This window comes from Betta splendens, chromosome 15 (assembly GCF_900634795.4).
Source record: "Betta splendens chromosome 15, fBetSpl5.4, whole genome shotgun sequence".
Classification (NCBI taxonomy): Eukaryota; Metazoa; Chordata; class Actinopteri; order Anabantiformes; family Osphronemidae; genus Betta; species Betta splendens.
The window spans coordinates 14,673,180-14,699,828 of record NC_040895.2 but is presented as its reverse complement, the minus strand read 5'-3'; the positions used below and the strand labels follow the sequence as shown (position 1 = coordinate 14,699,828).

General features: G+C 48.2%; 1 protein-coding gene across 4 annotated transcripts in view; it reads left to right on the top strand.

Annotated features, from left to right (window-relative positions):
* The window catches only part of grid1a (glutamate receptor, ionotropic, delta 1a), a 132,534-nt gene extending 106,788 nt beyond the window's left edge, over positions 1-25,746 (top strand). For 2 of the 4 annotated variants that reach the window (XM_029174823.3, XM_029174824.3), the window contains exons 7-18: positions 2,930-3,103; positions 5,198-5,359; positions 5,438-5,557; positions 11,472-11,573; positions 13,108-13,305; positions 13,639-13,969; positions 15,845-15,983; positions 20,097-20,292; positions 21,346-21,512; positions 21,899-22,139; positions 23,644-23,764; positions 24,846-25,746. In XM_029174823.3, coding sequence (XP_029030656.1) covers positions 2,930-3,103; positions 5,198-5,359; positions 5,438-5,557; positions 11,472-11,573; positions 13,108-13,305; positions 13,639-13,969; positions 15,845-15,983; positions 20,097-20,292; positions 21,346-21,512; positions 21,899-22,139; positions 23,644-23,764; positions 24,846-25,327 — 2,433 coding nt within the window. In that variant the 3' untranslated portion in view covers positions 25,328-25,746. The remainder of the gene's footprint in view (positions 1-2,929; positions 3,104-5,197; positions 5,360-5,437; positions 5,558-11,471; positions 11,574-13,107; positions 13,306-13,638; positions 13,970-15,844; positions 15,984-20,096; positions 20,293-21,345; positions 21,513-21,898; positions 22,140-23,643; positions 23,765-24,845) is intronic. The other 2 variants (XM_029174825.3, XM_029174826.3) reach the window with 2 other exon arrangements.
* Positions 25,747-26,649: the final 903 nt, after the last annotated feature.

Sequence of the window (26,649 nt, the reverse complement as noted above, 5' to 3'; positions counted from 1 at the left end):
TGTTAAAGGGACACAGGAGCTGTGTGCGCCACTTAATGTAACGTGAGGAGCCTGGGACAGGATGACAGCCAGGTGTGCGTGTGCCCGAACCACCCACTGCAGTGCGCGCACGCCGCTGCCCGTGTCTGACAGCGGCCGGTGGACGCGGATGGATGGCACATCCGGGGAGGATTTGTTGTTGTTGTTCTCCCTTCACAAGCGGGAGGGTGACACCTCCGAGTGTTTGATGGATTAGGTGCCTGCGCCGGCTGTGACAGGCGGCGTCGCCGAGGACCGTCACGTTATGACTGATGTCTTGGGTAAGTGCCCATCAAGGAAGTGCCCTTTAATGCTGACGCAATCGCCACCGCACCAGAGCGGAGGCTGGAAAGATGGGTGGATCGGGACAAGGACCTTTGAATGCAGAAAGGGCCTATTGTTTGTTAGACGTGGCCGCAGAACGGGACGTTTGTCAAAGGATCCGATTGGCTCTAATGACTGTTTTGGCCGCTGTAACAGACCTCATGCCCACGAATCTAAGGCTGCAACAATGAAAAACATCCCCATCCTGAGCAACACGTGAGCCGGACGGGACCTGGCGCTCGTGAGGCTGTGGTGGAGGCGGGTCGTGCTCGCTGGCCCGTCTGAACCCACCGCGTTCTGTGGCTTGTTTACATGCATCGATCCGCGTTTCGCCTTCTCGGGTTGGATTCGCGTTGCACGATCGCAGTCTCACAAATGAGCCGAGGCTTTGAACTTCTGCTATTTGATGTTCGTAATGTCGGGTTTGACATTTGGACACAGTCATTAGGTTCTATTACCTGAGAACTGGATGTCAGTCCGCTTTTATTTTCTTCCTAATTGCTTTTTATTCCCAACAATACACTGGCTGTGCATCCTAACATTTAAAAAAGACATTCTGCGTCTTTAGCTTTAAGACGATGACATAAATGTGAATGATTGATACTTTTCTCTACCTGACTCACGCTGTTTCTCGTTGTTGCCAGCAGCTTCAAGAAGAACCTTAGCTTCTGATTAAGCCGCTGTCATAATAACCGATACATTTTTTTATTTATTTCTACTGTAAGATTAATAACATTGACTGAGCAGCACAAAGAGGATAATTTATCTGTCAGCAGAACTTGATTTGATTAATGCGTGCTGGTCCGAGGCTGCCATTGAGACGCGGCCGCGTTGTGTTCACTGAGGTTTGAGTGGGTTACATGTACCTCCAACACGCTTTGCTCTGGACTGATGATGTCATTCGCTTGAGTAATGATTTGACAATTCAAATTCCTTCAAGACGACATTCCTCTAGTCTTTGTCAGGGCTGCAGTAGAATCAATACCAGGAGGTCTTCAGGTCTATTTTACAGTCTCAGAGGTGAAGTTTGAGTATTTATTGCACAAGTGGAACCCGACATGTGTCTGCTCTGTGTTTTTGCTCAGGTACAGGTTCAGAGGTGCGTGTTTTGTCAGCCGCGGCCCGTCGGTCAGCGCCGGCGCCGGCTCAGGTTGTGACAGGAATGTCACCCGTGATGGGGACAGGGCGCTCGGAGCGGGTGGCACTGGAAGTTATTAGCTTGGACGTGAGGGTTTGGCTCCGTGAACCATGCAGCATAATTCGCCTGATTAATGTGTCACGGCAACTCGTGAATATTCATACGTTCTACCTGACTTGACTGCGAAGAGTTCGAAAAAAAGAGCGAGATGATAAAGTCCGACAAGCTGAAATGTTCTGAAAAGAGTTTTAGTCATGGATCCTTAGTTCAGTTTGTTAACAGGGTGGTTTTGTACTTAAAGTAAATGCAAAAAAAAAAAAGACTATCAGCAATTAAGCCTGAATTGTTCAAGCAGCGTGAAGGAGCTGTTGACTAAAACGTACAAAACAAGACAACGTACAGATGATGGCTGAATACAGAATGAAAGGAAGAGGCCAGTTTAAAAGGCACAAGCCTGAAAGTATTGTCGTCGCCATCACGTCTGTGCAGCAGCTGTTTCTGTTTTTTTGGGGTCCGTCTGTAAGAACCGGTACATTTCCATCAAATCACCGCAGGATGTGAACAGCTTGTACAGTATTTCGGTCCGGTGCAAGTTGCTAAAGCATGTTTTCACGCTGAGCGTCTGTGTTGGTGCGTTTTACAGCTACCGCTACAGTAAGTGTGTACAAACGCGTCTAAGTAAGATGGGGGTGAACCCCCCCACCCCCACCCCCACTGTGCAGAAGCACAGAGTACAGAAGCTGCGGCTCTGAGTCCAGTCGTAATAACACCGAGGTTAATGCAAATGAGCCAGATCAAAAGGTCTGATTAGGAAAACAGAACAAAAGCGTGGACTCGGGTTTGTGTGGTGAAGGATTTCATAAACCCAGAGCCGCTTAAGTTCTGACCCGACAGTAACCTCGCAGCCCTATTGTCAGATAGCGTATGAACCCAATATTCCCCCGGAGACCCACTGTCTGCCTCTGCATTGACCATTGTCCTGCTCTGGAGACCAGTGGGCAGCTCAGTGTCTCATGAATATTGATTCGAGCCTTCACAGGAGGCATCTCCATGGACCCTCCACACATGTATCGCCACACCGAAGGGGCCAAAGGTCAGCTGCACTGTTATTGTGATGGGTATATTTGTGGTGTCCATTGATTTGTCAGTCTAATGTGAATCAAAAGTAAACAAACTCCTTTATAATACATCTTAAACTTAAAATAGACTTTAGCAAATAAGATTTTGTCTTTTGACCCAATAACTGTTGATTCTGGTTATTGAATAAACCAGTGGTGGGACAGAAATGATCTGACCTAATGTGAGTTAGTTGCTGCTGATTCATATTGTACAGATTCATATTATACATTAGCTTATATTTTTAGAGGGTCGCAGAAACACTGGATCCCGTCTACGCGCTGGTTTACCACCATGGTTTCCTCTTTGAGAGCCTTCTCCCCCTGTTTTCAGGAGGTGAGCGATGCGGACGTCATGGAGCTGGTTCACACCTCCCTGGGGCGGATGACCATCATCCGTCAGAGCTTCCCCTTGTGGAGAGACACCAACGTCCGATGCATGAGGAACAATCACCGCATCTCCTCGCTGCTGTGTGACCCGCAGGAGGGCTACCTGCAGTCCCTGGAGGTAAAAAACCGCTCCAAGATTTACTCACTTCCTGTTACGGAGGTCATTTTACTTATTCAACAGAATATATAAGCGTCTTTTTCACTGGATGTGGACATATTGCAAAAAACACAGTGGTTGTTAATGGTGACTTATGTTTTTGGAATAATCATCTGTTCATTCATTTCTATTTTCACACACATTACATGTAAACAGTGCATAAGAATGAACTTTACATTGAAACATGAAAATCTGTCAAGAAAATCTTTCCTTCCAACTTTGTATACAGTAATTATCTCATTGTAATAGTGTGAATGCTCTAAAAACAGAGGTTGTAATTATTAATTCATATTGTGACAAAATGTTACACGCTTTAAGTGCAAGCAAAGGGGAGTGTTGACATGCTGTATTTATTTCAGCTGTGCCTTAGTTTATTTAAATGTCAAAACATTTCACACCTTGTTGTGATATTCTGCCAAATGTCTGGCTTTTGTGTTTCACGCGATCGCCCACATGGGCTTGAAAGGTGACTGTGCTGTGGGTGCAGACCTCTCCCCTTCGCTCAATCGGACTTCGGTCCGCGACAACAGCGGTGACGTGAGCTCACGCCCACAGAAAGTCCTCAAACCACTCAAACGTCTCTATTCGTGGAACAGCCCAGTCTGGCCCAGTCCCAGACGGAACAACACGGGCCTCTTTGAGGACAATGCATGCACAACATGGAAGCGGCGTGATGGATGAGGCGCTATTGAGTATTGGACTAGTGGCAAGGTTGTGTTTGTCCCGTTGTGTCTCATGCAGCACCTTTAGTGGTGTATTTATAGGACAAACACTTTGTGCTTTGGGGAAAAAAAAAACAAAAAAAAAAACAGGTTTCATCCACTTTCTCCAGCAGCCGCCAGAGAAGCGATATTTATCAGCCAGAGTGATGAACTATAAAGCACAGTGTGGTCACATGTGCTCCAAGGGGCGACGAGCACGATTCCTGCTGGATAAAACACCTCCATTACTTATATTACTGCACATGTTATCCAGTGTAGGATGGTGTGGACGAGCATCTGCCAAGTGCTTCATGGAAGCAAATATTAACTCATTATGTGTCCTGCTGAATATAGATTAAAGTCCCCAGATAAGGTAATTATGAGAGACATGAATGGTTATGAATATAAATGACCGCAGCCTAATGTGACTGGGGAATAAGTGGCAGAGCAAAGTAAAGTCTTGTTTCAAAGTGCAAATAAAGACCTAGTAAACTATTGCATATGTGTCTTGTATAGTAGCGTGTGATCTACAACCTATTAGGCCCTCTATAAATATTCGAATGTCAACAGGGCCAAAAAGATGTGGCCTTTAGTTCCACAGTGTACAGTAGCTTCACCTTCGTTGGCTCTCGTAATAACTGGGGTCACGCTGCCTTTTATTGCTTCCTGTCGAGGCTCAGGAGCACATCCTTCATCCATCTGCGCTCAAGTGGCTGCGTTGCCTATGGCGCTACTGAAACGCTCACATTCCTTTTCATCCGAACTCCGGACAGATGGTGAAACCATGTGGCGCGTGCACCCACCGCTCTTAATAATTCACATGAAAGCGGGTTAAGTATCGAGTAATGGCGGCTGAGGCGTTCATCAGAATCGCTAAAGACCGAGGCGCTTTCCTGCCACTAATCTGTGGCTGCGGCCGGGGATTTGCTCAAGCCACGAATTCCGGAGCGGCTTTGTCGTTGCATTTCACCTGGACTCAACTTGACTTGTGTGATGTCCTAGCGCTGAAGTCTACATGTCATGAGCGCAGCGCCTCGAGCGGCGGCGCGTGCGGCTGCCGCCGCTCGTCCGCGGTGGAAGGATTTGACTTGACTTGACCCCGAGGACTCATCAAACCCACACTCGCAGCGAGACAGGATGCGGCACACATGATTCCTGACAGGCTGCAGTTGGAGGCAGGCAGCTGAAGTCGTGACATGTCTGACTTTCCGCGGAGGGGGAATGAACTGGAACAGACCTCGGCGCGTCTCCGGAAAGTTTCCTGGAAGCGTAAAAAAGTGCAGGATCGGCGAAGGTGCTGCTCGCTCTGCTGTGTCATTGTGCACTCACACGTTGCTTGTGTTTGTCCGTCCAGGTGTCCAACCTCTACCTCTATGACAGCGTGTTGATGCTGGCCAACGCCTTCTACCGGAAGCTGGAGGACAGGAAGTGGCACAGCATGGCCAGCCTCAACTGCATGAGGAAGTCCACCAAGCCGTGGAACGGTGGATGGTCCATGCTGGACACCATCCAGAAGGTACCGGCGCGGGAAATGAGCGTTCGTGCAGTGCAATGCCGATGTCGTTCCTGCTGTGACTGCGTGTCGTCGCTGCAGGGCCGGATCAGCGGACTGACGGGCCTGATGGACTTCCGTGCCGAAGGCTCCAATTCCCATGTGCAGTTTGAGATCCTCGGAAGCAGCTACAGCGAAACGTTCGGGAAAGATGTGAAACGCGTGAGTCCAGAATTTGCTAAGCGTGAACTGTATGTAGCTGCTCTGTGTTAGTAATATGTTAGCTTAGCTTCCTCAGCTCATGAGTGTTTATCGGGTCCATTAAACGCTGCAGGTTTGGTTCTGGAACTTGACTAACTGCTCGCTCCCTAGTTGTTCAGGGAACAGCAGGTAACGCGAAGCTGCTGATGAAAATAGCTTCCCTTTGACGCGCTCTGGCGACCGCTCGCTGCGCGACAAGAAAAATAAAAAGTTAATTGAACTATTTCTCAATATCAATATCACGTCCCCCCCTGCGAACTCCAGAGTTTACTTACTCATTCAAGCCCTCAAGAACTGGTTTCCTGCAGGGCTTTGTTCCATCCTGACGGTTAATTATCCACATCTGTTGTTGGGTAAATACACTACAAACCAGGTGTGGATGATCCACCACCAGCCAGCAACAAAGACCTGCAGGACGCCGCCTCTTAAGAATCACACAAAGTCCCGCTTCCACTCGACGTCCTGGGGCTTCAGTGAAGTGGCCGACAACAAATATAGTGCACGAGGCTTCAAGTGTCTGTTTTTCCAAACACTAGTTTTTCATAGACTTCTGGTTCTCAGTCTTAATCCACACGATGTAAAACCTTGCTGTTTTTTTTTAATTGGCTGTCAGGTGAAAGCAGCGGTTCCCTGAGATCTGTGGTTACGGGTCTCATTATTTGTCAGGCGTGCCAGGGATCAGAGCGCCCTCTACTGGAGCTCACGAGTCCACTTAACCCCAACAACCACTAAACACAGACGAGGTCACCTTAAAAACGATGCTTTGTAGTAAAACTGCATATTTGAATGTTTGATGTGTAGCTGCTGTGTGTGTGTGTGTGTGTGTGTGTGTGTGAAGCACAGATTGGCATGCGTTACTAATAACCAGCAGGCCATTTGAGGTATTTGTCCATTTTTTAAATGGCGGTAGACTGGAGATTAAGGATATTATTTGTGCGCTCTGGCTGTAATTTGTTTGCCAATGTGCATGTCCTGATTCAGTCAGGGACTTTTTGCAAAATGAAGAGAAATTGACTTCCTTGGCAATCTATGGCGCAGGACTGACCAGAAACCGTAATGAAGATTTAATCACCACTCAGCTAAACCGAAGTCATGAAGACAATTTATCATAATGTGGCCATTAGCATTAGCTGGGAAGGGGCACAGGGCGCTCAATGCCATGTATTTACACACACACACACACACACACACACACGGCACAAACATCCATGTCTGGGACGAGCGTGACACATGTAGCGTACGCGCCGTTTTAAATGTCAGACACTAAGAGAATGCAGCCTGACAGACAGAGACCAGGGGCCAGGGAGCACGGAGGCACGTGGGACCGCACAATCATTAGAGGCAGACGGACAGCGAGGCCAGATAATGGGATGTTAACTGCATCCAGCGCTGCTGTTCATTACCTGGCACGTCTATTTGCGGAATCCGGTGGAAACGCGACACAATTTCATGTGTTTGCGCGTTTGCATCGACATCCAGCCTGCTCCAGAAGCGAAGCGGCGCCGACCTCGTTGCACGTTTCCCTCCGCAGCGTGATGTGCGTTCATGTCGCTGTTTTTACCGAGCGCAGGAACAGTGATTGAGAGCCGTGCACCACCCTCGACCACCCACATCCGCCCATCAGGACACATCGTCATTCGGTCCATTCCTCTTCTCTTATCATGTCCCATCTCTTCTTCTCTTCTCTTCCTCCCCTCATTTTCCAGCCGTTTCCTCCCTCTCCATCATCGTTTATCTGCATTCAGTCCATTTTCTCCCCAGCCTGATGGCTCTTAGATGAGGCGTCTTTCTGGTTAGAAACTGTAATGAAGACTGAAATACTATTTCCTGGACGGCTACTGTGAGTTTTCTCCACCACCCAGTGCTGCTGTGGAGTGATCGATGCTGTTGTTGTTGTTGTTTTGGCTTCCTAGTTTGCCCTTATTGATGTGTCAGCTCATCTCTAAGCAGATACCACTAATGACTTCCAGCTTATACAAAACTCTTCATAGAGGAAAGTCAGTTCACTTGACCGTAATTGTTCCTCCTGCAACCATCTTGCATACATCATGTAGTACTTATACAGTGTCCAGCTTTGAAATTCCTCCTATTCAAAATCACATCTCTACATTTACCACAAAACGATGGACTAGTAAAAGATACTAACAAAGAGAAGCCTGAGATCTAAAGGTTAAGTGTGTTTTACTGGAGCCAATTCTGGCCCCAAAGGTCATATCCTCAAACCTGCCAGCTCACGGTTGGACGGAAGAATGCTGGCGCCAGCATCCATGCTTCCAGTCAGAACTGCCCAAAGCAGCGTGATGCCATTATATAGGCTAGTAATCCGCTAATTGTTTGGCCTCGCTCGAAAATCAGGTCTCTAAAATGCAAATTAGATTCTAAGACGCGCGAGCCGCTGTCAGCCGTGGCAGGTACCTGTTGATGCAGACGTTAAACCTGACATCTATAAAATGAAGTTGGTTCAAATAAAGCTGCCCAATCAATAAAGCTCCTTAATCATATTACGCTCAGCAAAATACAACACGCCATTAGCCTGGTCAAGTTCTATATAAAAGGAAATCATTAAACCGGCTGCGGCCACTGATTACTGCTCCTCCTGCCACACGAGCAGCAGAAAATCCTCTTAAGAGGCTCAAATTATTGGATGAAAAGTGGGTGATATGTTTTCATATCCTTTAACGTGTTCTGTTTTGTATTCAGCCCATCATCTCAACCGCGCTGAACAAATATTTAACCTTTTAGCCACATCATCACCTGCAGCACCTGCTTCCTGTTGCTCTCACTCGTTGTGAAGCGAAAGAAAAACCCCGTTTGATACGATGGGTTGAAAACAGAATCAGCTATTTACATTTTAATGCCATCCAGCGAGTTTAGAGCCGCCGTTCGCTTGTACGACCGTATCTATTTGCCGCCTCGTGCTTCAGTTTTTCCCTAAACAACAATTTGCAGAGAAGCAGAGGGTGGAGGAGGATAAAGGACGAGCGCGCCTGTTTGTATACTGATCCTGCCGCTGCAGCAGATACTTTACGTAATCTTCTCCTCAAGGTAACGCGGTTATTGCTACGCTATATAAAGGGAGTGTTTACAATACGGACACGAGGATGAGAGTGAGAGTTATTTTTATGGCTCAGTTTTCAATTGCATTTTTCAGTTATTCGAAAATTCATGTTCTTTTTCCCTTTTGCTCATTTATTTCCAGGCTTGTGTGAACTTTTGATGTTTTTACTCCCCCCTCAACATAAATTTTGCCTGATGTTTCTCGTTGCACCTTTGAGTGATGGACTGATGCCATGTCTGAACAGCTCATCTCGACGCAAAATCAGCGCACGCACTGCATGCTACGACTCCCGTCTTCATTAATTTGAGGCTTTCATTCCCACGGTGTTCTCGCTGATTAGATTTACCGTAAGTGCAATGGCAGCGATCCAGCGATTTTTTCCCCCCAGAGTGATGAACGAACAGAAAATGAATGGACACGCGCAGAAAGGAGCCGAGCTGTAAATAATGCAGGCTACATACGTTGAGCTCACATCCACTAGCATTTGCAGCCTTTTCTTCTGTTTGGTGCCGCAGACAAAGAGGTTTGGGTCAATACACTCTCGGATGCACGGGGAGCTCATCAATGTGTCACCGGACGGACTTAACCAGCAGAGAGAAGCATAATAGCAGCAAATGGCTCCAGCTATAGCGCAGCATCTTGTGATGCAGTTAAATGGTCTCATGAAAGGAAGAAAAAACTTTTTGGAGACGTGGAGCAGATGCTGTCGGTGGAACCCACACGGTGATTTGGTATTTTCAGTCAGTGGCATTAACTCATCCCCAATACAGATGATTATTTTAGAAAATGGCCATTAGCGAAGCAGCGATTCCGCAATTGTGACGGAATATTGCAAACTGTCATTAGTAAAGAAATCACTGCTGCGCCAAAGACATAGAGAGGAAAAGGAGCGTTTGATGTGACTAACAGTAGGAAACACTCATGATGACTGATTGTGATGCATATTTATAAGGGGAATATCTCTGATTCAAGTCTTCACAAAGCCGACACTTCAAAGAAGGAAGCAGAAAAAAGCTTTTATTTTGTATTGACATCAAACATTATTTCTCATGAAACGCACGCATGTTCCGCTGACACGTCCTCATAAATTCATATGGTTCATATATATATTACACTCGTGTGACCGCTGTGCAGCGGCGAAGCGGCGCCTGGCTTTGTTAAGTGGAGTGTGAGCCCGCGTGTGCAGGTGGTGTGTGTGTGGCGCTGCGGCGGGTGACCTTCCTGGTTGCGTGTTGCTGTGCAAAGCTCTGTGAAGTAGAAGTGTTGCTCTTCAGCGTTCTTCAGTTTACAGAGCAGAGATTGCGCCGTGTTTTCCACTAAGGACGTGGCCGCTCATGGAGAAAATAGACCCCCGCCAAGGAGGCAACACGGAGCGACACTCTGCTCACACACACACACACACACACACACACACACACACACACACACACACACACACACACACACACACACACACACACACACACACACACACATTTACATGGACTACATGGTCACATACACACACACACACACACATACACAGAAATAAACTACTGTCTAAAGTACTACTGTACAATTACACACACATGGATCGACATTGTCCTTTTCTCTGAACCTTTTCTTTGTTACACAAAGGTGCATAGTGTGAATACACACTCACACTATTACGGTCGACACCTCCACGTACACCTGACTGCTGGCGGAGCAGAGACCGGGGCCCTTAACGCCCGTCTTATGAGGCGCGTCCTACACGGTTGTGCACCCAAACAAGCTGCCGGCTGCTGAGCATGATTCAGTTTGCAGTGGAGCTATATTTAGCAGTGCAGTGTAAGTCTTTAAGGCTGAGTAACTGGAGGGTCACGTGCTCTGCAGATGGTTTGTGGAGAACAAAAGCCTGAGCTGATAATGAAATGTTCTTCTGAAGCCTTTTTTTCATGCCTCGTGCATCTGCAGTAAACGCATCAAGCGGGAGGAAACTGCAATCGTACAAACTTTTAAATGTGCCTTTGCAGACGGCGTCACGGAGATGGCTGTTTGTTTTGTCATCGGCGTGCGATCCCTCAGGAGAAGCACAATACAAAACCAGGATTTTTTCTGGACCGTGTGTCTGATATTTCCTGATGCGAAAAAGCGAGAGATCCTCAATATTTCATAGAGCTGGAGTTCAAAGTTAAGCACAGGACTTATGATGAAATCTCGAGGCTTAAAAATATCTACTAGCACTCGCGGACTTGATCTCTGGTGCCTTTTTTCAGATAATAAATGTCCAGAGACATCATCTCAAGGGCCAGCGTTTGTATCAGAATCCCATTTCCGATAAATGAAAACGAGACACGTGCAGATTCTAGTTAGAAATAAGCTTAGTGGGTAAATTATAAAGCTACATACAGTGAAATGGTGGTATTTCCAATGCTTTGTGGATGTTTGTCTCGGTGGTGCCGTCCAGCGTGTCCCTGTTGGGAACTCGCTCCCAGTGTCCGTGTGCTGTGTGTCTGGCCCTGGGCCACCGTCCGTGTCCTGTCAGCTCAAATCTCAAAGACCACTTCTAATGACGTGTCAGATCCTTTACAATCCATGTCCAGCTAGCAGCACCAATTAATTATTGAAGAAACATCAGCTTTGCGGCGCGGGACATACCTCAGAACGTTGGCGGCGTGGAATGAGCATTTTTCAAAACGCGGGGGTCCAGGACCGCAGTTTACTTTGCTCCCGCAGCGCCGTGTTTATTCTCCATAATAGATTCGTTAGCGAGGCGTTGGGCGCCTCTCGGGGGAAGCGTTGTCATTTTCTTAATCTCTTTGTCTCATCTGACTTTCCCCCCCCTCTCCCTATTAGCTGGCGTCCTGGGACTCCACGCGAGGCCTCAACGGCAGCCTCAAGGAGAATCGCATCGAGAGCGGCATGCAGGGAGTGACGCTCAAGATTGTAACGGTGCTGGTAAGTTGTGGGAGTACACAGAATGCATTAACACTTGACCTGAGTAGGCAAACATCTGAGTAACACAGCAAAAAAGCGCCGATGTGGAGACAAACACCAAGGCAAAGTGATAAGAGGTCGCTCTCTACACAAACAGATTAAGCCGTAGCTTCTGTGAAGCAGCATCTTTTTATAGGATCTTGTTCGGGAGGTTTTGTGCCTCCTGATTAGTCAGATCTCCCCATATTAGTTGTTGTTAAGGACACTTAGCGGCTCCTGCTGATGCTGCAGCATCAACAGTACATTTGCATTAAACTGAGCAGCAGCGTCGCGGAAACGCCGGCGGAGCGGGTGACAGGAGCAGCGCTGGCCTCAAAGAGAGGGCGGCTTCAGCTTCCGCGGGGTTAATAAAGACGCTGATGCAATGCCGGGCAGCGCGATGGGCAACTGGTTAGAGCTGCTGTCTCCCAACAGGAAGCCAGCATCCAGTGTGGCGGGTGGAGGCATTTCTTCATAAGCATTCATGAGCCCCCCGCCCCAGTTCTCCAGTTCATTCCTTCCCGCATTCCGGCGATATGCAATTTAAGCAGTGATTGTAAATTGCCTCTGTGTGTGAATGTGACTGCTTGTCTACCTTTGCGACTCCGTGTGTCAACGTGGAGACAGACCAGACCAGACAGGCCGCCGCTCCATCTTCCGCCGCGTTTAGCCGGCATCGGCCGCATCCGCTAACAGAATGAGTGGTTTCGATGGGGCGGAGGAATTTACACAAGGATACAAATAAAGCGGCATCCCGGCTCCCCCTGGGATCAGCGAGTTGTTGTCACAGGTGGATGGAGAAGTCATTTATCTGACAGGTCGTCCTATGAATATAGAGCATCCGGATTTTTTGCTAAACTCGCCCCGCCAACCGCGGCAGCAAACTCTCCTCCCTCCCTCTGTTCCCATTTCTCTCCTCTTCACACATGATTTACCAGCACCATATTTATTCACATAAGTTCTGCTCGGCTCTCGCGTGGCAGCGTCGCTTCATCAAGCCATGCTCCCCCTGCCCACTCCGACCGCCCCCCCCGTTTCCCTCCTCACCTGTCCTCAGCCGTCTTTAGTCCTCAGCCACCCATTTCATTGTGCCCCGACACACCCGGCCCATAAAGAAGAACCATAGTTGTGGGGTAATAAATTCGGAGTGGCAATTTCCACGTTGATGAAGCGTGGCAGTTGCCGTGGCGCCACGTGCTCCGGGTCAACAGCTGCTGAGGGAACTATTTTATTAAGATGAAGTCTAACTTAGATCACCTTCGAAGCTCTTCATAAAGGTGTCAACACAAAGTTCTTAAGATGACAGAATGTGTCCTCGCTCCAGTCCCCATTCAGGCCCCAAGGAGATTATGGCCAATCCTGATAAATGACACACCTGTGGTTAAATACACACATGATCTCTTTTTTTCCCGACAATAAGTCTCGTCCTTAGGGACAAAGTTTGCCCACATGCACATTTCTTATCGGTATCATTATTATCACTAATGCCTTCTGTCAAACTGCTTCTTTCAAACAGGAAGAACCTTTCGTGATGGTGGCGGAAAACATTCTGGGGCAACCTAAGAGGTACAAGGGGTTCTCCATCGATGTCCTCGACGCCCTCGCTAAGATCCTGGGCTTCAAGTACGACATCTATCAGGTCGGAGATGGGAAGTACGGCTCGGCGCTTCCCAACGGATCCTGGAACGGCATGATTGGAGAACTCATTGGCAAGGTCCGCGCGTTTCCTTTTTATCTCAGTCAATCCGTGTCCAGATTTCGGTCCAAATCGTCTTTCTGGGCCTCGGGCCACGGTGCCTTGTTTTGAAATGGAAGCCCAGTTCTAATCTTCAGTAATGTGGAACAGATCGAGAAAAGTTTACTGGGCCGACGGCCACTGGACAGCGCTGATAGTAGACAGAGGCTGACGTCAGGTGGATTGAACGGGTCTTTGACTCACAGTATGATGAGATGTGAAATGAACCTGCTCCAATTTTATTTTTTCGGCCATTTCTGTTCGCGCACATACACAATAAACCGGCTCACGCGGGGCTCTGCTCGTCCACAGCGTGCCGACCTGGCCGTGTCTGCCATCACCATCACCCCGGAGCGCGAGAGCGTGGTGGACTTCAGCAAGCGCTACCTGGACTATTCGGTGGGAATCCTGATGCGCAGGCCGGAGGAGAAGATCAACATCTTCTCGCTGCTGGCGCCCTTCGACCTGGCGGTGTGGGCGTGCATCGCCGCCGCCATCCCCGTGGTGGGCGTCATGATCTTCCTGCTCCGGCGCATCCAGGCCGTGCGTTGCCACGGCGCCGCGGGGGGGCACCCGCCGCCGTCCGTCTCCACGTCGCTCCAGAGCGCCATCTGGATCGTCTACGGCGCCTTCGTGCAGCAAGGTGCGTGCTGTGAGTGGGTCGGACCACCGCGAGTCATTAGGTCCTCTATCGGAGTCAGAGAGAAGAAAACCCGAGAATTACAGATTAACACAAAATGAAAATGCTTGTGTGGACGTCCGTACACAATGGGTGCTGATCCAGGGGTGAGTCACTTAGCGGCACAAAGCCCAGCCCAGCGTTCCACAAAGGTGCCTTTGTCAAGGACAGCGTCCCATCTCCAGGTCTGGTGGAGATCCAGGTACACCCGCTTTGGATAAATGACTACTCCAGCACCCGGTGTTACAGCCTGAACCGCATCTATCACAGTCTGGCGCGCTGCCTACGAGCCTTTTTAACCCAGCACTCACCATATTTCACGAGACGCCGGGTCCCAGGCTTTTCTCTCCTTTCCTCTGTTTTTTCAGCTCACATTTCCGGCTCATTCGAACGTTTGCCACTTTTAGTTCCAGTCAAGTGAATTGCATTTTTTTTTTCTTGGGATGACATGGGTCACTTTGATATGAATCTGATGGCTGATACAGTGCGCTGCTGTCAAAAGGCATAAGCTCGGCAGCCGTATGCCCATAATGATATGCCGACACTTGGCTGGGTTTCGTTACATGTTCAATGAAGATTAAACCATCCGCCCACAGACGCAGAATCTCCTCAGTCCGTGTTCAAACAGGAACATCCTTCTTTTGTTCTATAAAGCAGTCAGACGTAATCTGAGGCTGTCTGGGAGAACCCGCAGAAATAATACTTCCCCCTGTGATTAGAGAGTTTAATCAATTTGTTTCCAAGATGAGACAGATGGCACCATAGTTGACCTTTGCGGTGCGATCACCAAAAAGTTTCAAGGTGCACATTTCACATTTGATGACCTTAAAAAAATAATCAGTCAAAGCCATACGTAATAAAAATGACTGATGCTGGAGCGCTTACGCATCTGACAAGACCTTCAGCTTTCCTTCCGAGCCGTCCTGAGGGCGCAGCTGTGTGTGTTGTGTGTTGAATGTGACACTTTCCGACAAATATGTTTTCATTACATTTCACACTCCTGAATCTTTCAGATGACATTTCTATGGTTTTACTGCAAGGTGCTTTTTTCCCCCCTTCTAGACCTCATACGCTGTTTTCGCTCTTTCAGAGGAAACGAGGGACGCTACAGGAAGGATTAGAGCCACAAAGACATAAAGAAAGCAATGTTAGGAGAACAGAGGAATGAATATTAATGAGGACGATGCTCTCGGAACGCCGTGGATTAGGATGTGTAATAGAATATGAAAGCGTTCAAGTAACGGTTCAGAGTAGATGGGTTTGAATGCGTTAAGCTCATGGGGAAATGAGTGATGAAAACACACTTTAATTACACAGAACCTTCATGCATACAGTGTCACATGCAAACATTATCTCTGAGAAACGACAGCTTGTAGCGGCTCGAACAGCAACAGTGATGATCAGAGTCGTGTTTGCATTCGATTTAAGAGTTTATTACCAAACGCAAACCAGGCTTCATGAAGATTTATACTGTACTCACCACTCGTGACCGTTTAGAATTAGAATAAATGATAGAAGAGTGCACAGAAGCTAAATAATCAATATTTAGACAAGCAAACGCTGCAGGAGTTTTTTTTTCTAGTAGAATTTACCTTAGATCTGTAAAATACAGGCACTACTCTGAGTCATGCAACGCATGAGGTGTAACAATGGAGAGGCCTCACGGTCCTGGCTAATTATAAGGGATGGAACTACGAGACCCTGATAATAAAGCTCGCCCACGCGTTGGAGCAGCGTTGCTACAGCGTTGCTACAGCAGGCGTAGATCAGATGGGCCTGCGTTTGGTGAGACGGTGGTGCTGATGGTGCGGTGGACTCACGACTCCTGCGCCTCCACAGGCAGCGACTCCGTCCTGGGATCCATGGCCCTGAGGATCGTGATGGGCAGCTGGTGGCTCTTCACCCTCATCGTGTGCTCGTCCTACACGGCCAACCTGGCGGCGTACCTCACCGTGTCACGCATGGACAACGCTGTCCGGTAAGATCAGCCCCGATGCCGAACCCCTGCCCTCTCCATTCATGCGTCATGTTAATTACAGACGCTTCCAGGCGTCGGTGGGAAAGTGCTGTCACCGCCCCAGGGTCTTGATTTTGGGCTCGGTCCAGTATAATCCTCTGTTTACACCCGAGAGGCTTTAATGTTCTCTCCAATAATGTGTCAGTGATTGCCATCGCGGTGACCTTCCCATATATTATTCATGGACTACTTTTTGTTCGAATGATGCCAACTTTAATGCAGCCGTTTCATTTTTATATCTGTCTCAGAACTGCACCGCTCTGATAACACATCCTTGACAGGTGAACTTTACATTTCCTATTTGCTTTGGCTGCTCTGACGCAGCCATCGATTTGGTTATTTGCATTTCTTGTTCTCACAGATGACTCGTAAACACATGAAGCCGAACCGGTTCCTTCCTTTCAGGATTGTTAATTATGATAATGAATCAGATCTAGTGGCCAAGTTGTTACTCTTCTTATATAAAAATGGCTTCATCCTTTTTTTTTAATTTCAGTCTTTATTCATTTTATTTATGGTCTTTAAAATAGACACTGATCAAAGTGTAAAGGTTTTTAAAAAATATCTCTGTTCAAACATTTCTATCACAGTCTCCAAGATGTTTATATCTTTTTTGCTAACTTACGATAAGCCAAGCTTCAACTGCCAGTGACTCAAGCGAAATTCCTTGAGGGAATTCATTAGATTTGGAGCGGCTCCATATGGAGGCACTAAAGCCTTTCATGTTTACACATGTAGTAATTCTCCTCAGCATCCATAAATAGACTTTGATACCAAGCTTTAAAGTCGCTACGTGTTTTTATGTAAACAGTTTGCCATCGGCCAGAGATGTTACGTCTGAGCACCTCCTCTCTCCACCGCTGAGGTAAATCGGGACTCCTGGCTTGTGTTCCAACAGCGAGACTCTGTTTTTCGCAGCTTTGGGAGTTTACGTGTTTCCATTGGTTTTCAGCAAAGGCCAGTGGGAAAAAAATGCTAAATGAGAGATTACATTAACCTCAGGAAGAGAAAGTGGGCTGGCCGTGACGAGAGTGGCAGCTCGGACTGAAGCTTCATTTGTGTGCGCGTCTCATCAGCTGCCTCTGGCACCGACTGCTTAGTTTGTCTGCTTTGCTGTAATTTTTGACCTGCTGCCTAACAGCCAGCCGTGTCCCCAGTCCAAATGTTATTTGTCCGTGAATCCAATTTGGTGCTCGGTGTCTCCCCGAAGAACGAGCAGGGAGGCTTGTGATTGCATTGGGTCGGTCCGGTGTTGAACAAATAGCCACGTGTGGACATGTGAGGAGCGGATCCGAATGCTAAGAAGCTCATCTCACCTGTGGAAACGGGTGCGTGTGGATTTTTTCCCACAGACCTGTGGCAGAAAACAGGTTTTAAGGACTAAACGCTGATTTAAAACCTTCTACACCATTGCACAGCTTGTTGCATGCGCTGCTGTAATACCCGCGTACTCCACATTGATTACTTGGGCTGGGTGACAAATTACAGGCCACTTGTTTAAAACGTTAGCACCGTATTTGGCGATAATTGTTCGAGTGTAGGGTTTCTTTCACCCTCTATTTCAAGATAAGGTGGAAGAAAGGCGTCACGTGAGCTCCATTGTGTTCCTGACATCAGCTTTCAAACGGCCCAGCGTCAGCGCTCGCTGAGCAGCAGCGCATTCGAACCAACTGCGGCTTCACTTGTCAACAGCATAAACTGTGGAAGCAAATGTTAAATGGAAAAACTGTAGGTTTGCGCTGTCTTTTATAATCTGACTGTAATTTCCAAGCCGGCTTAATGAATCTTACACCTCGTGTCTAAACTAAGGCCCAAAAGAAGTTGCAACGTCTTTAACGTTGATTCAATTTTAAACACACAAAATGCTGTGTTCATATTTATTTTCATTTTTATTACTCACTGTTCACCTCCTCCTCTCCTTTGAGCAAGACACTTTCTTTTGCATAACAGAATTGCTGAGGAACAAATGGCCCAGGACACTTACACAGGAGGTTTTGTGACTTTTGATTTGATTTTGGTGAGAGCCGTTTCATTGCACTGGGCAGAGGAGGAGCGTCGGCGCTCCCGTCAGGAGGGTGAACGTGAGTTGGTCGCGGGCGGGAGACGGAATCCCAACTGGGGAGCGCAAAGGTTTCATTTTGTAAAACGCACCGTACAGTAAGAATGTTGAATAAGGTTCTATACGGTGGAGACTGTGTTGAAGGGGCGGCACCCTGTCAGACTTTTGTGATGCTGTCTCCTACGGCAACAGGCACTTTAAAATGGAGCTTGTGTCTCTGAAGCTGACAAACAGGTAATACTGTATGTGAGGCCGCGGAATGACTTGAATTTCAAAGGGCGATCGTGAGATGCAGAGCGGTTCTGTGTATAGGAAAAGCATTTAAAGGCAGGATGTTTTTATGATTCTGGGAGAAATCGACTTTGTGCTGTCGACAAGTCGCTTCAAAACACTGTCACGCTGCCAAGAAGCTGCAGCAGCCCAGAGACGGCATGCAGTAGATGTGAGCACTGGGTGCGTAGCTGCAGCGTGTGATCACAATCAATATCTTTATTTTCCAACTGGTAATGTTACTTAAAACGCGCTTATTCCATTTTTTTCTACAACCCCTCTTTATTCCGTGGCCTCATAAACGCCCCTGAACACAGATTTTTTTTTTGTTAGTTTTCTTCCTCACCTTTGTTTATCCTCCGAGATATACGGATTAATACTAATTAGCTGAAGTGCATTTCTAATCCTACACACGACCCAGCGGTACAGCTGCCTGTTCTTGATTCCAAACACCTCGGAGGAAATCATGCACACGCGTGCTCAGGAGAAAGGCCTGTGTGTGCGGGTCTGTGCGGGGTTGCTACGGCTACGCATTCAGGAGGAATTAAACGTACAGTAAACTGCATGATGCCTTACAAATGAAAACAAGCAGAGATGTTGTTTCATTTAATATATGGATGCTGGTGGCACCAAAGTGCTGTATTGTTTATATATGGTGTATATTGTTAGACAGAGTGAATTTTAATGGGTGCACTAGAACTTGCAACAGGAAAAAGCTGGAGACCATGACGCGTCTAATCATTTGCTTCTGTCTCTGTTGCCGGCCTTCTTTCCTAACAGCCACTGCTACACTATACAGGCTTATAATTAAATGGTTGAATTAGCCCAGCATCATCTGGAGATAAGCGCTCCTCTCACGTTCCGGGGAAACGAAGTGAGGAAAATGTCAGCTATTTAAATTTTCTGATGCTACTTCAATATGTTGATTTTTCGAAAGAAATGCAGTAAAAACACAGGGCGACATGTTAAATACATCAACTCCACACCAGCCGCGGAAATGGCTAATCTTTCGCGTAGATTGCCATTCAAATTACATTGGAGCCTAACTCTAATTACAATGACATTGGCATTAAGCAAAAAGCGATTCTGTACGAAATTGGCAATTATCATTACATATAAAATACAGCTGCTGCAAGACGCCTAATTTGCACACAGTCTCCATAATAAACACGGGGTTAGTTTTGGATGTACCCATTGTTTACATCCAAGTCATCTGCCATAATGTGGCAGAGCCCTAATCACCCAACGTGGTCAGTTGCTCTGGATGCTGGAGGCGCTCACGCCGCAGCATCGAGCGAAGCGTCGACTCGAATGGGAAGCAGCAGGCAGCGCGCTACAGGTGCAGCTCATTTGGCTGATAAAGAACACGGTGATTAGTGATTTGCTCCGACGTGCACCGGGGAGGAGGCGGCAGGATGATTGGACGGAGGGGAGCCGGGGGGGGGTTAAAGCTTGGATTTCACACGGAGGCAAAAGTCGACGTTCGCGAGGCGAGACACTGAGGCGGAGGAAAAAATGGAGGCGGAGAGGTGCATTTCAGAAGTCAATGGTTTCTTGCATCATGGGAAGAAATTTAAAAGTCAGGTTATGGTTTTACAAGCATTAAACACACACAACTATGCAAAAAGAATATAAGAACTGTGGTGAAATTGATTTAAAACTTGTAAAATGTAAAGTGACTGAACGTTCCGTTGAGGAAACGCTCAGCGATGGTTCAGAGCTCCAACCACGTCTCCTCCCTGTAGGTCGTTCCAGGATCTGTCCAAGCAGGTGGACGTGGCCTACGGGACCGTCAGGGACTCCGCCGTCTACGAGTACTTCCGGGCCAAAGGCACCAACCCCCTGGAGCAGGACAACACGTTCGCCGAGCTCTGGAAGATCGTCAACAAGAACAACGGCTTCGACAACTCGGTCTCCAGCCCCTCAGAGGGAATCAAGAAGGTCAGAGCCCCCTTTGGTCCGCGTCAACGTGGATGGGATGGAATCTGGATGTGCTTTTTCTCCTCAGCGAGACACATTAGCATAAATAACTGACGTGAAAGTTCAGTTTATTTAGAAAATACTACTATGAAACATAAGCTGAGCCTTCGAGATAAAGAACCAGGTACGTTTGATGGTTTTGTTGTGCTCAGTTCATATTTTAGACATTTAACCTCCGCAACATAAAAACATACAACTATAAACACACAAAAAGTGCAAAGTGAGGCATAAGTCTTAATTATGTGGGGCCTAGGTTGAAGAGCTGCATTTTATAGGCAGCTAATTGCATCGGTCCAGTGGCAGATGTGTATATATATCAATACAAAACAGCACTTTGGTTTTAAAAGCGTCTTATTCACAATTACTGAAAGATGCCCTTGTTGTTCACGGCTCTCAAACTGCCGCGTGCTCCTCACGGCGACCTCGCGTGCGCGGGGATGTTTATTTATTGAAGGGGGGTTGAACTCGGGAGCCCTGTGTCGTCCTAATGAGGTTTGCGAGATGAGCTTTGTTAAACCTGCATTTGCTCAGAGCGGAGTCTTAAATCAGAAGTGGAAGGAGGCCGAGGACACGCAAACAGGAAAACAGAGGGATTTCACACAGATCTTCAGCGGCGGTTGTTCTACATTTTCTTCGGAGCGCTCCAGGCGCGTGATTGTGTCTCTGAAAATATGCTACGCGGAGATGAATGCAAAGCTAGAAAAAACAAAACAGACAAGGAGATGCAGCTATTTTCATCCTCTTTGTGGAGAAATCGAATGTCATGCCAGCTATTCAGTGTTTATTCTAATGAATGGGCTAAATATTTATGCTAATTTCTGTGCAAACATCTTGCCTGGTGACGCTTTGTGTTTGCTCTGCTCGCTGCTTCCCCGCAGTCACAAGTCTTGCCACCGAGTCGGTGAGAAGCGGCACCGATGAGCCGCAGTGGAAGTCAGAGGTGCACCGTCCTCTCCTTTCGCGTTGCCGTGGTCATGCGCCGCTCTCTGTGTGTCGGGGGGGGTCTTTTTCCAGGCCAAGCGGGAGCCCTACGCCTTCCTGTGGGACATGGCGGTGGTGGAGTACGCGGCCCTGACGGACGACGACTGCACGCTGACGGTGGCGGGGAACAGCCTGAGCACCAGGGGCTACGGCGTGGCCCTGCAGCACGGCAGCCCCTACCGGGACCTCTTCTCCCAGAAGTACGTAGGGGCCGGGGGGGGGGGCTCGGGCTACGGCGACGGCGCTGAATAACGAGCGGGCGGGAGGTTAACGGCTCTGACGGGACGGATTCACGGCCTGTGCTCGGCCCCGCGTCGTTCCCCGCGCAGCATCCGTCCATCCAGTCCTCCCCGCTCTCTGTACACAAACTAATGGGCTGGCTCCAGTATTTGATCATCCTTGTTTTCACGCTCACACAGTTTGATACGGAACCAATTAATTTTGCCGTGATTGTTTTTCTTCGCCTTGTTTGCGCGGAACGCGTCGTTTGGCTGCGAGCCTTTTAGAGAGTGCTAGTGTTTGTAATCGGACTAGTATTTAACATAAATTAAGCCGGCATCCTGAAAAACCCTTTCTCGCCCCGCAGGATTTTGGAGCTCCAAGAAAAGGGCGACCTGGACATCCTGAAGCAGAAGTGGTGGCCAAAGAAAGGCCGCTGCGACCTGCAGAGCCACGCGGACGCGCAGCCCGAGGGCCGGGCCCTGCGCCTGCACAGCTTTGCCGGCGTGTTTTGCATCCTGGCCGCCGGGCTGCTGCTGGCGCTGCTGGTGGCGGCGCTGGAGACTTGGTGGAACAGCAACCACTGCAGGAGAGAGCAGCCCAAAGAGGTGACCGCTGACAACCCGCCGGCCCCGGGCCCCGGCCCGAGCCTGCTAAGCCAGAACCGGGCCGCGGTGGCCTCCACGGGCCCCCCCGCCCCTCCGAGGCCGCGGTCCAGACCCAGACCCCCGGGCCCCCCGGTCCTGCCCAGGGATGCCACTGCCACACTCTACTTTATGGATCCAGCAGGCGCTGACGCCAGCCCCGATTTAGTCGAGCTGCAGTACACCCAGTTATAATAGGTGTGCCCCTGATGATAGTCCAGACATCATGTGATCGATCTGCTCATTCCTTCATGTTGGGGTGCTGTGGTAGGGACTTCTCTCTCAGTCATACTGTGATTCTCTCTCATTCTGACATGAAAACGTGCGAACGAACAGCCTGACGAATCCGAACAATAGCAAGAACATTGAAAATTAAATCCACACACTGGAATTGTACGTCTGAGTCAATAAGTGCTTCAGTCGTACAATAGCTCTCTTTAGCTAATCCATTCAAGTCTTAAATGCTTTAGAGCTCTGACTTCATCTTGCTGCTGTCGACTGGGCGGCCCCTCTGCATGAGGCGTCCAGACTAAGGCTTGACATGGATCCCTAAACTAAAGTGTGAGCAAAAGCAGACAGCAAAAGGTCCGAGCCTTGACCTGCCTGTTTGACTCGACAGCCCAACAATCCAATAGGAACCTCTGGCTCGGGCCACGTTTAGGTCCAGTCCCGCTGAAAAGAGAGGCCGCACAGCGAAGTGCCCCAGCGATGGGCTCCACTTCGGTCCTGCTGCTTCTTTTTCAGCCACTGTGCAGGTGCTCTTATAATAACCACATGCTGCTGTCATGCACAACCTCATTCACATGGTGACTGAGCGGTGTCCGCACTCATGGTATCACACGCTCGCTCTCTGCACACTCCAAACGCAACAGGACGACTTTTGTAGTTACTTGAACGGCAGCAGCGACAGGTTTCTGCAGCAGAACGCATCAAATGTGAAACTGAAGCAGTTTTATCACATTCAGAGAGGTCAGAAACTTGCATTTTTACACATTTCTCATACTATAGTCTTTAATTATTGAACAGTTTTACCACATTACGGCTTAAAACAGCTGCTGTTCTGTTCTCTCCAGTCGTCACAACTATGCACTGTACTGCACACACACACACACACACACACACACACACACTCACGCCGCATGACAGCACACACTTACAGTATGTGGATATTATGACGGCCATTTGTCACAAAGCCTTCTGTGAGCCTGGTCACCTCCTCCTTATGGGAACACAATCAGATCTGTGCCTTTTATCGGGAGCTTTAAGCCAAAGAAGCAAGCGAGTCTCACCTGCCTTTTAACACCAACAGCGTTTATCTAATTTGAAGTCACACCACCATGATGATTTCCAAAAGCAAAATGCTCAATTGTTCCGCTCATGAGCTGATTAGCACTTTGTTGCAATTATATGTCAATGTCCAGAATCACAGTAGACTGTTCTTGGTTCTGTATCGTTGTCTGATCTCCAGCAGGTGGACTGCAGTCTGGAAAGGGTTTCTGGCCCATTGACATATAATGACATAGGCACTACACCAGAGGGGAGACAGGACAGAGACAGAGACTGGGAGGAGACCAGGGCTCTTGACACAGGTCAGGAGCGAACCCGTGCTGCGCCGTGCAGGTCACGGCTGCATCAGGGCGGGGGGGAGGTGGGGGGAGGTGGGGGAGGGCATGGCACCGCGCAGGGGGAGACTGTAGTCGTTTCCATTCGTCATCTCACGCCATTGGTCTCTCGTCATTTGCCCGTTTGTGTCTTGTGTGTGGCGTTTAAGTGGTGCATGAAGAGGTGCTGCTGAGGAGGGCAGAGTGCAGCCAAACGGGAGCATGCGAGCATTCGAAGGACAATAAACAGCGACGGGCGCTTCATTTGGCCTTTCCCTCTCCTCTCCCACGTGCTCAGTCTCATCGATGTCTTTCTGGACTAAAACACAATTATTTTGAAGGATTCTTCAACATAATTTAGTTACGTCAGTTTACTGACATTAACTACTTTGTCTTTGTTTGAATTTTATTGTCTCACCAAGTCAGATTCATTGGATTTGTGCATTGGAGCCTGTCTTGTTAACAGCTGATGCTCTTCATGCAAGAGTCGCCTCCTGCACGTGTGTGGTCGGCTAATTGCAGAGAAAATTAAAGGGCTTCTGCATGAAGAGACATCTTCATTTCAGCTCATTCCACAGGCGGAGACGTCACCGTTTTACAGCCTCGCGTTGTAGATTTACTGTAGTGGCTGAAGGTGACGTCTCCCTTGATTTGAGCTGCCTGGAAAGTTGTTGATGCTGCACCAGCTTGGTAGTGGAGCAGGAGGAAGCCAGTGTTTCTACTCAGCATCCTTTTAGCATAAGCAGATGCATGTCAGACTTTCTCTTAATAGACTGCTTTGCATGCACTAAAGATACAGTAGCTGCTCTTGATGGTGATGTTGAAAGAACCATTGTAACATGTTTTCCTGACTTCTCTCTCTCTCGCTTCCGTTCCCATTCTGACCTCTTCAACTCTCTCGCTCACCTTCGTTTTCACTGTTATTCCTCGTCACACTCCTGCTTAACCACATTTATGCTCTCCCTTCTTCTTCTTCTTCTTCTTCTTCAAAAAAAAAAAAAAACTCTACACGCCTTCTTTCATTCTACGCACACTCTCTGGCTCTGCCTGTCTTTCCATCTGTCATTAGGACAAAGAGGTGAACCTGGAACAGGTCCACCAGCGTTTAAACAGCCTCCTGGACGAGGACTTGGCTCACAAACAGCTCCCAGGCCAGTCTATCGAGATCTCTGCCTTGGACATTGGCAGCATGCAGCCCAGTCAGTCCCTGGAGGCCTTGTCTGTTCGGGACTACCCGAGCCACCGGGGCCCGCCGCCTCTCTCTGTGACCTCCTTCCTCCAGGAGGCTCATGGGGCCGGAAGGACACTGGGCCCGGCCTCTGGCAGGACCTTGCCCCTGCCCCTCAGCAGTGCCACCATGCCCTCTATCCGCTGCAAACACAGGGCGCCCAACGGGGGGCTCTTCCGGCAGAGTCCAGTCAAGACACCCATGCCAATGTCCTACCAACCAGTGCCAGGAGGAGCCATCCCAGAAATCAGCGAGCCCAGCCACGGGACGTCCATCTGAGCGCTGACAGACACTCCGGCTCGCTCACCAGGTCCAAGAGCTGAGCTGAGCTGAGCTGCGTGAGTGAAGACGTATAAATAGAACGCGAGCGGCGGATTTTTCTTACCGGCAACGACGAGTCAGCGGGACGACGCGGCGCGACACAGACTAATGTACATATTTGTGAGTACAAAGAGAGAGAAGCAACATTAAAAGTGTATTTTGAATATTCTCAGTTGAGTTTAAAAAAAAAGTAACGTTTTTAAAAAAAAATGACTGAATGGCTTTGTAAATTTTGTTCTAAATGAATAAAGGTGACAATTCCTCGTGGTTGTTTTCTAAGTGCCAAGTTCAAAGATGTTTTCTTTCAGATCAACATTAACTGAATGTACTGTGAGAATTCATGATAAAGTTACATTTCACACTTCGACATTGGAAGAATTGATTTGTTTCATATAAAAAAATAAAAACTGTTATACAAAAACGCGTGTGCTTCAGAGCCTTTGGAATGCGAGCGCCGTGCGCATCTGTGCCTGTGAGGAGGGAGGCGACGACCGCAGCCATTCACGCTCCCGTTCTACAATTAGAGCAATAATTACTCGTTTTCATGCTTCATTGAAAAGGAAGTTAGACATTTTGAAGATACTATTCGTAAATCACTTATTTTCTTTCTTCATTTTAAGAGTCGACACCCACACAAACGTGATTCTGCACGTTTCAAGCATCAGCATCAAAGTTATAAAAGCCACCAAACACATTTTTTAACATACAGGAGCAGACAGTCAGTGATGAACTGCCACAAACAGGGAATAATTCAGGCTGCGTGACACTGTCTGAGGTCAAGGCGCTGACCATCACTGAGATATGATGAGAGGGAATATTACAGCCTACAGGAGACAGAAACCCTGAAGCAGCGCCAGCACAGAACATTTTTCTACTTTCCTTTGTACTTGACAGCTACTTGAAATGTGAAATAAGAAGTTCTATCCCGTGGAGAAAGTAGCAGATCATGAACCATATGACAGTTCTGACACTAGCGTCTGAGTTAAACCTGTGAATTACTGTATCTTATCACTTGTAACAGTGCTTGCACAAGACACTTGTAGCCACTTGCATATTTGTGATTATGTGAATGATAAGTTGGGTTTGAACCAGTGACTGCATCAAGGCCCAAAAAGCATATGGGACATCTGACTGTGGAGACGAAACCTGAGGGATCGCTGTGCAGTTCAGTCTCTATCAAAACAAAGACACAAATACTGTACATCCAGGAAAATCTCCCATCACCAGCATGGGAGGGTTCGAGGACACTAAAGACACACAGTGGAGTCCAGCTGCACTGGTTTGTGTGATGCTGGTGCTTCACATGGCTGAAGTGGCCCCTCTT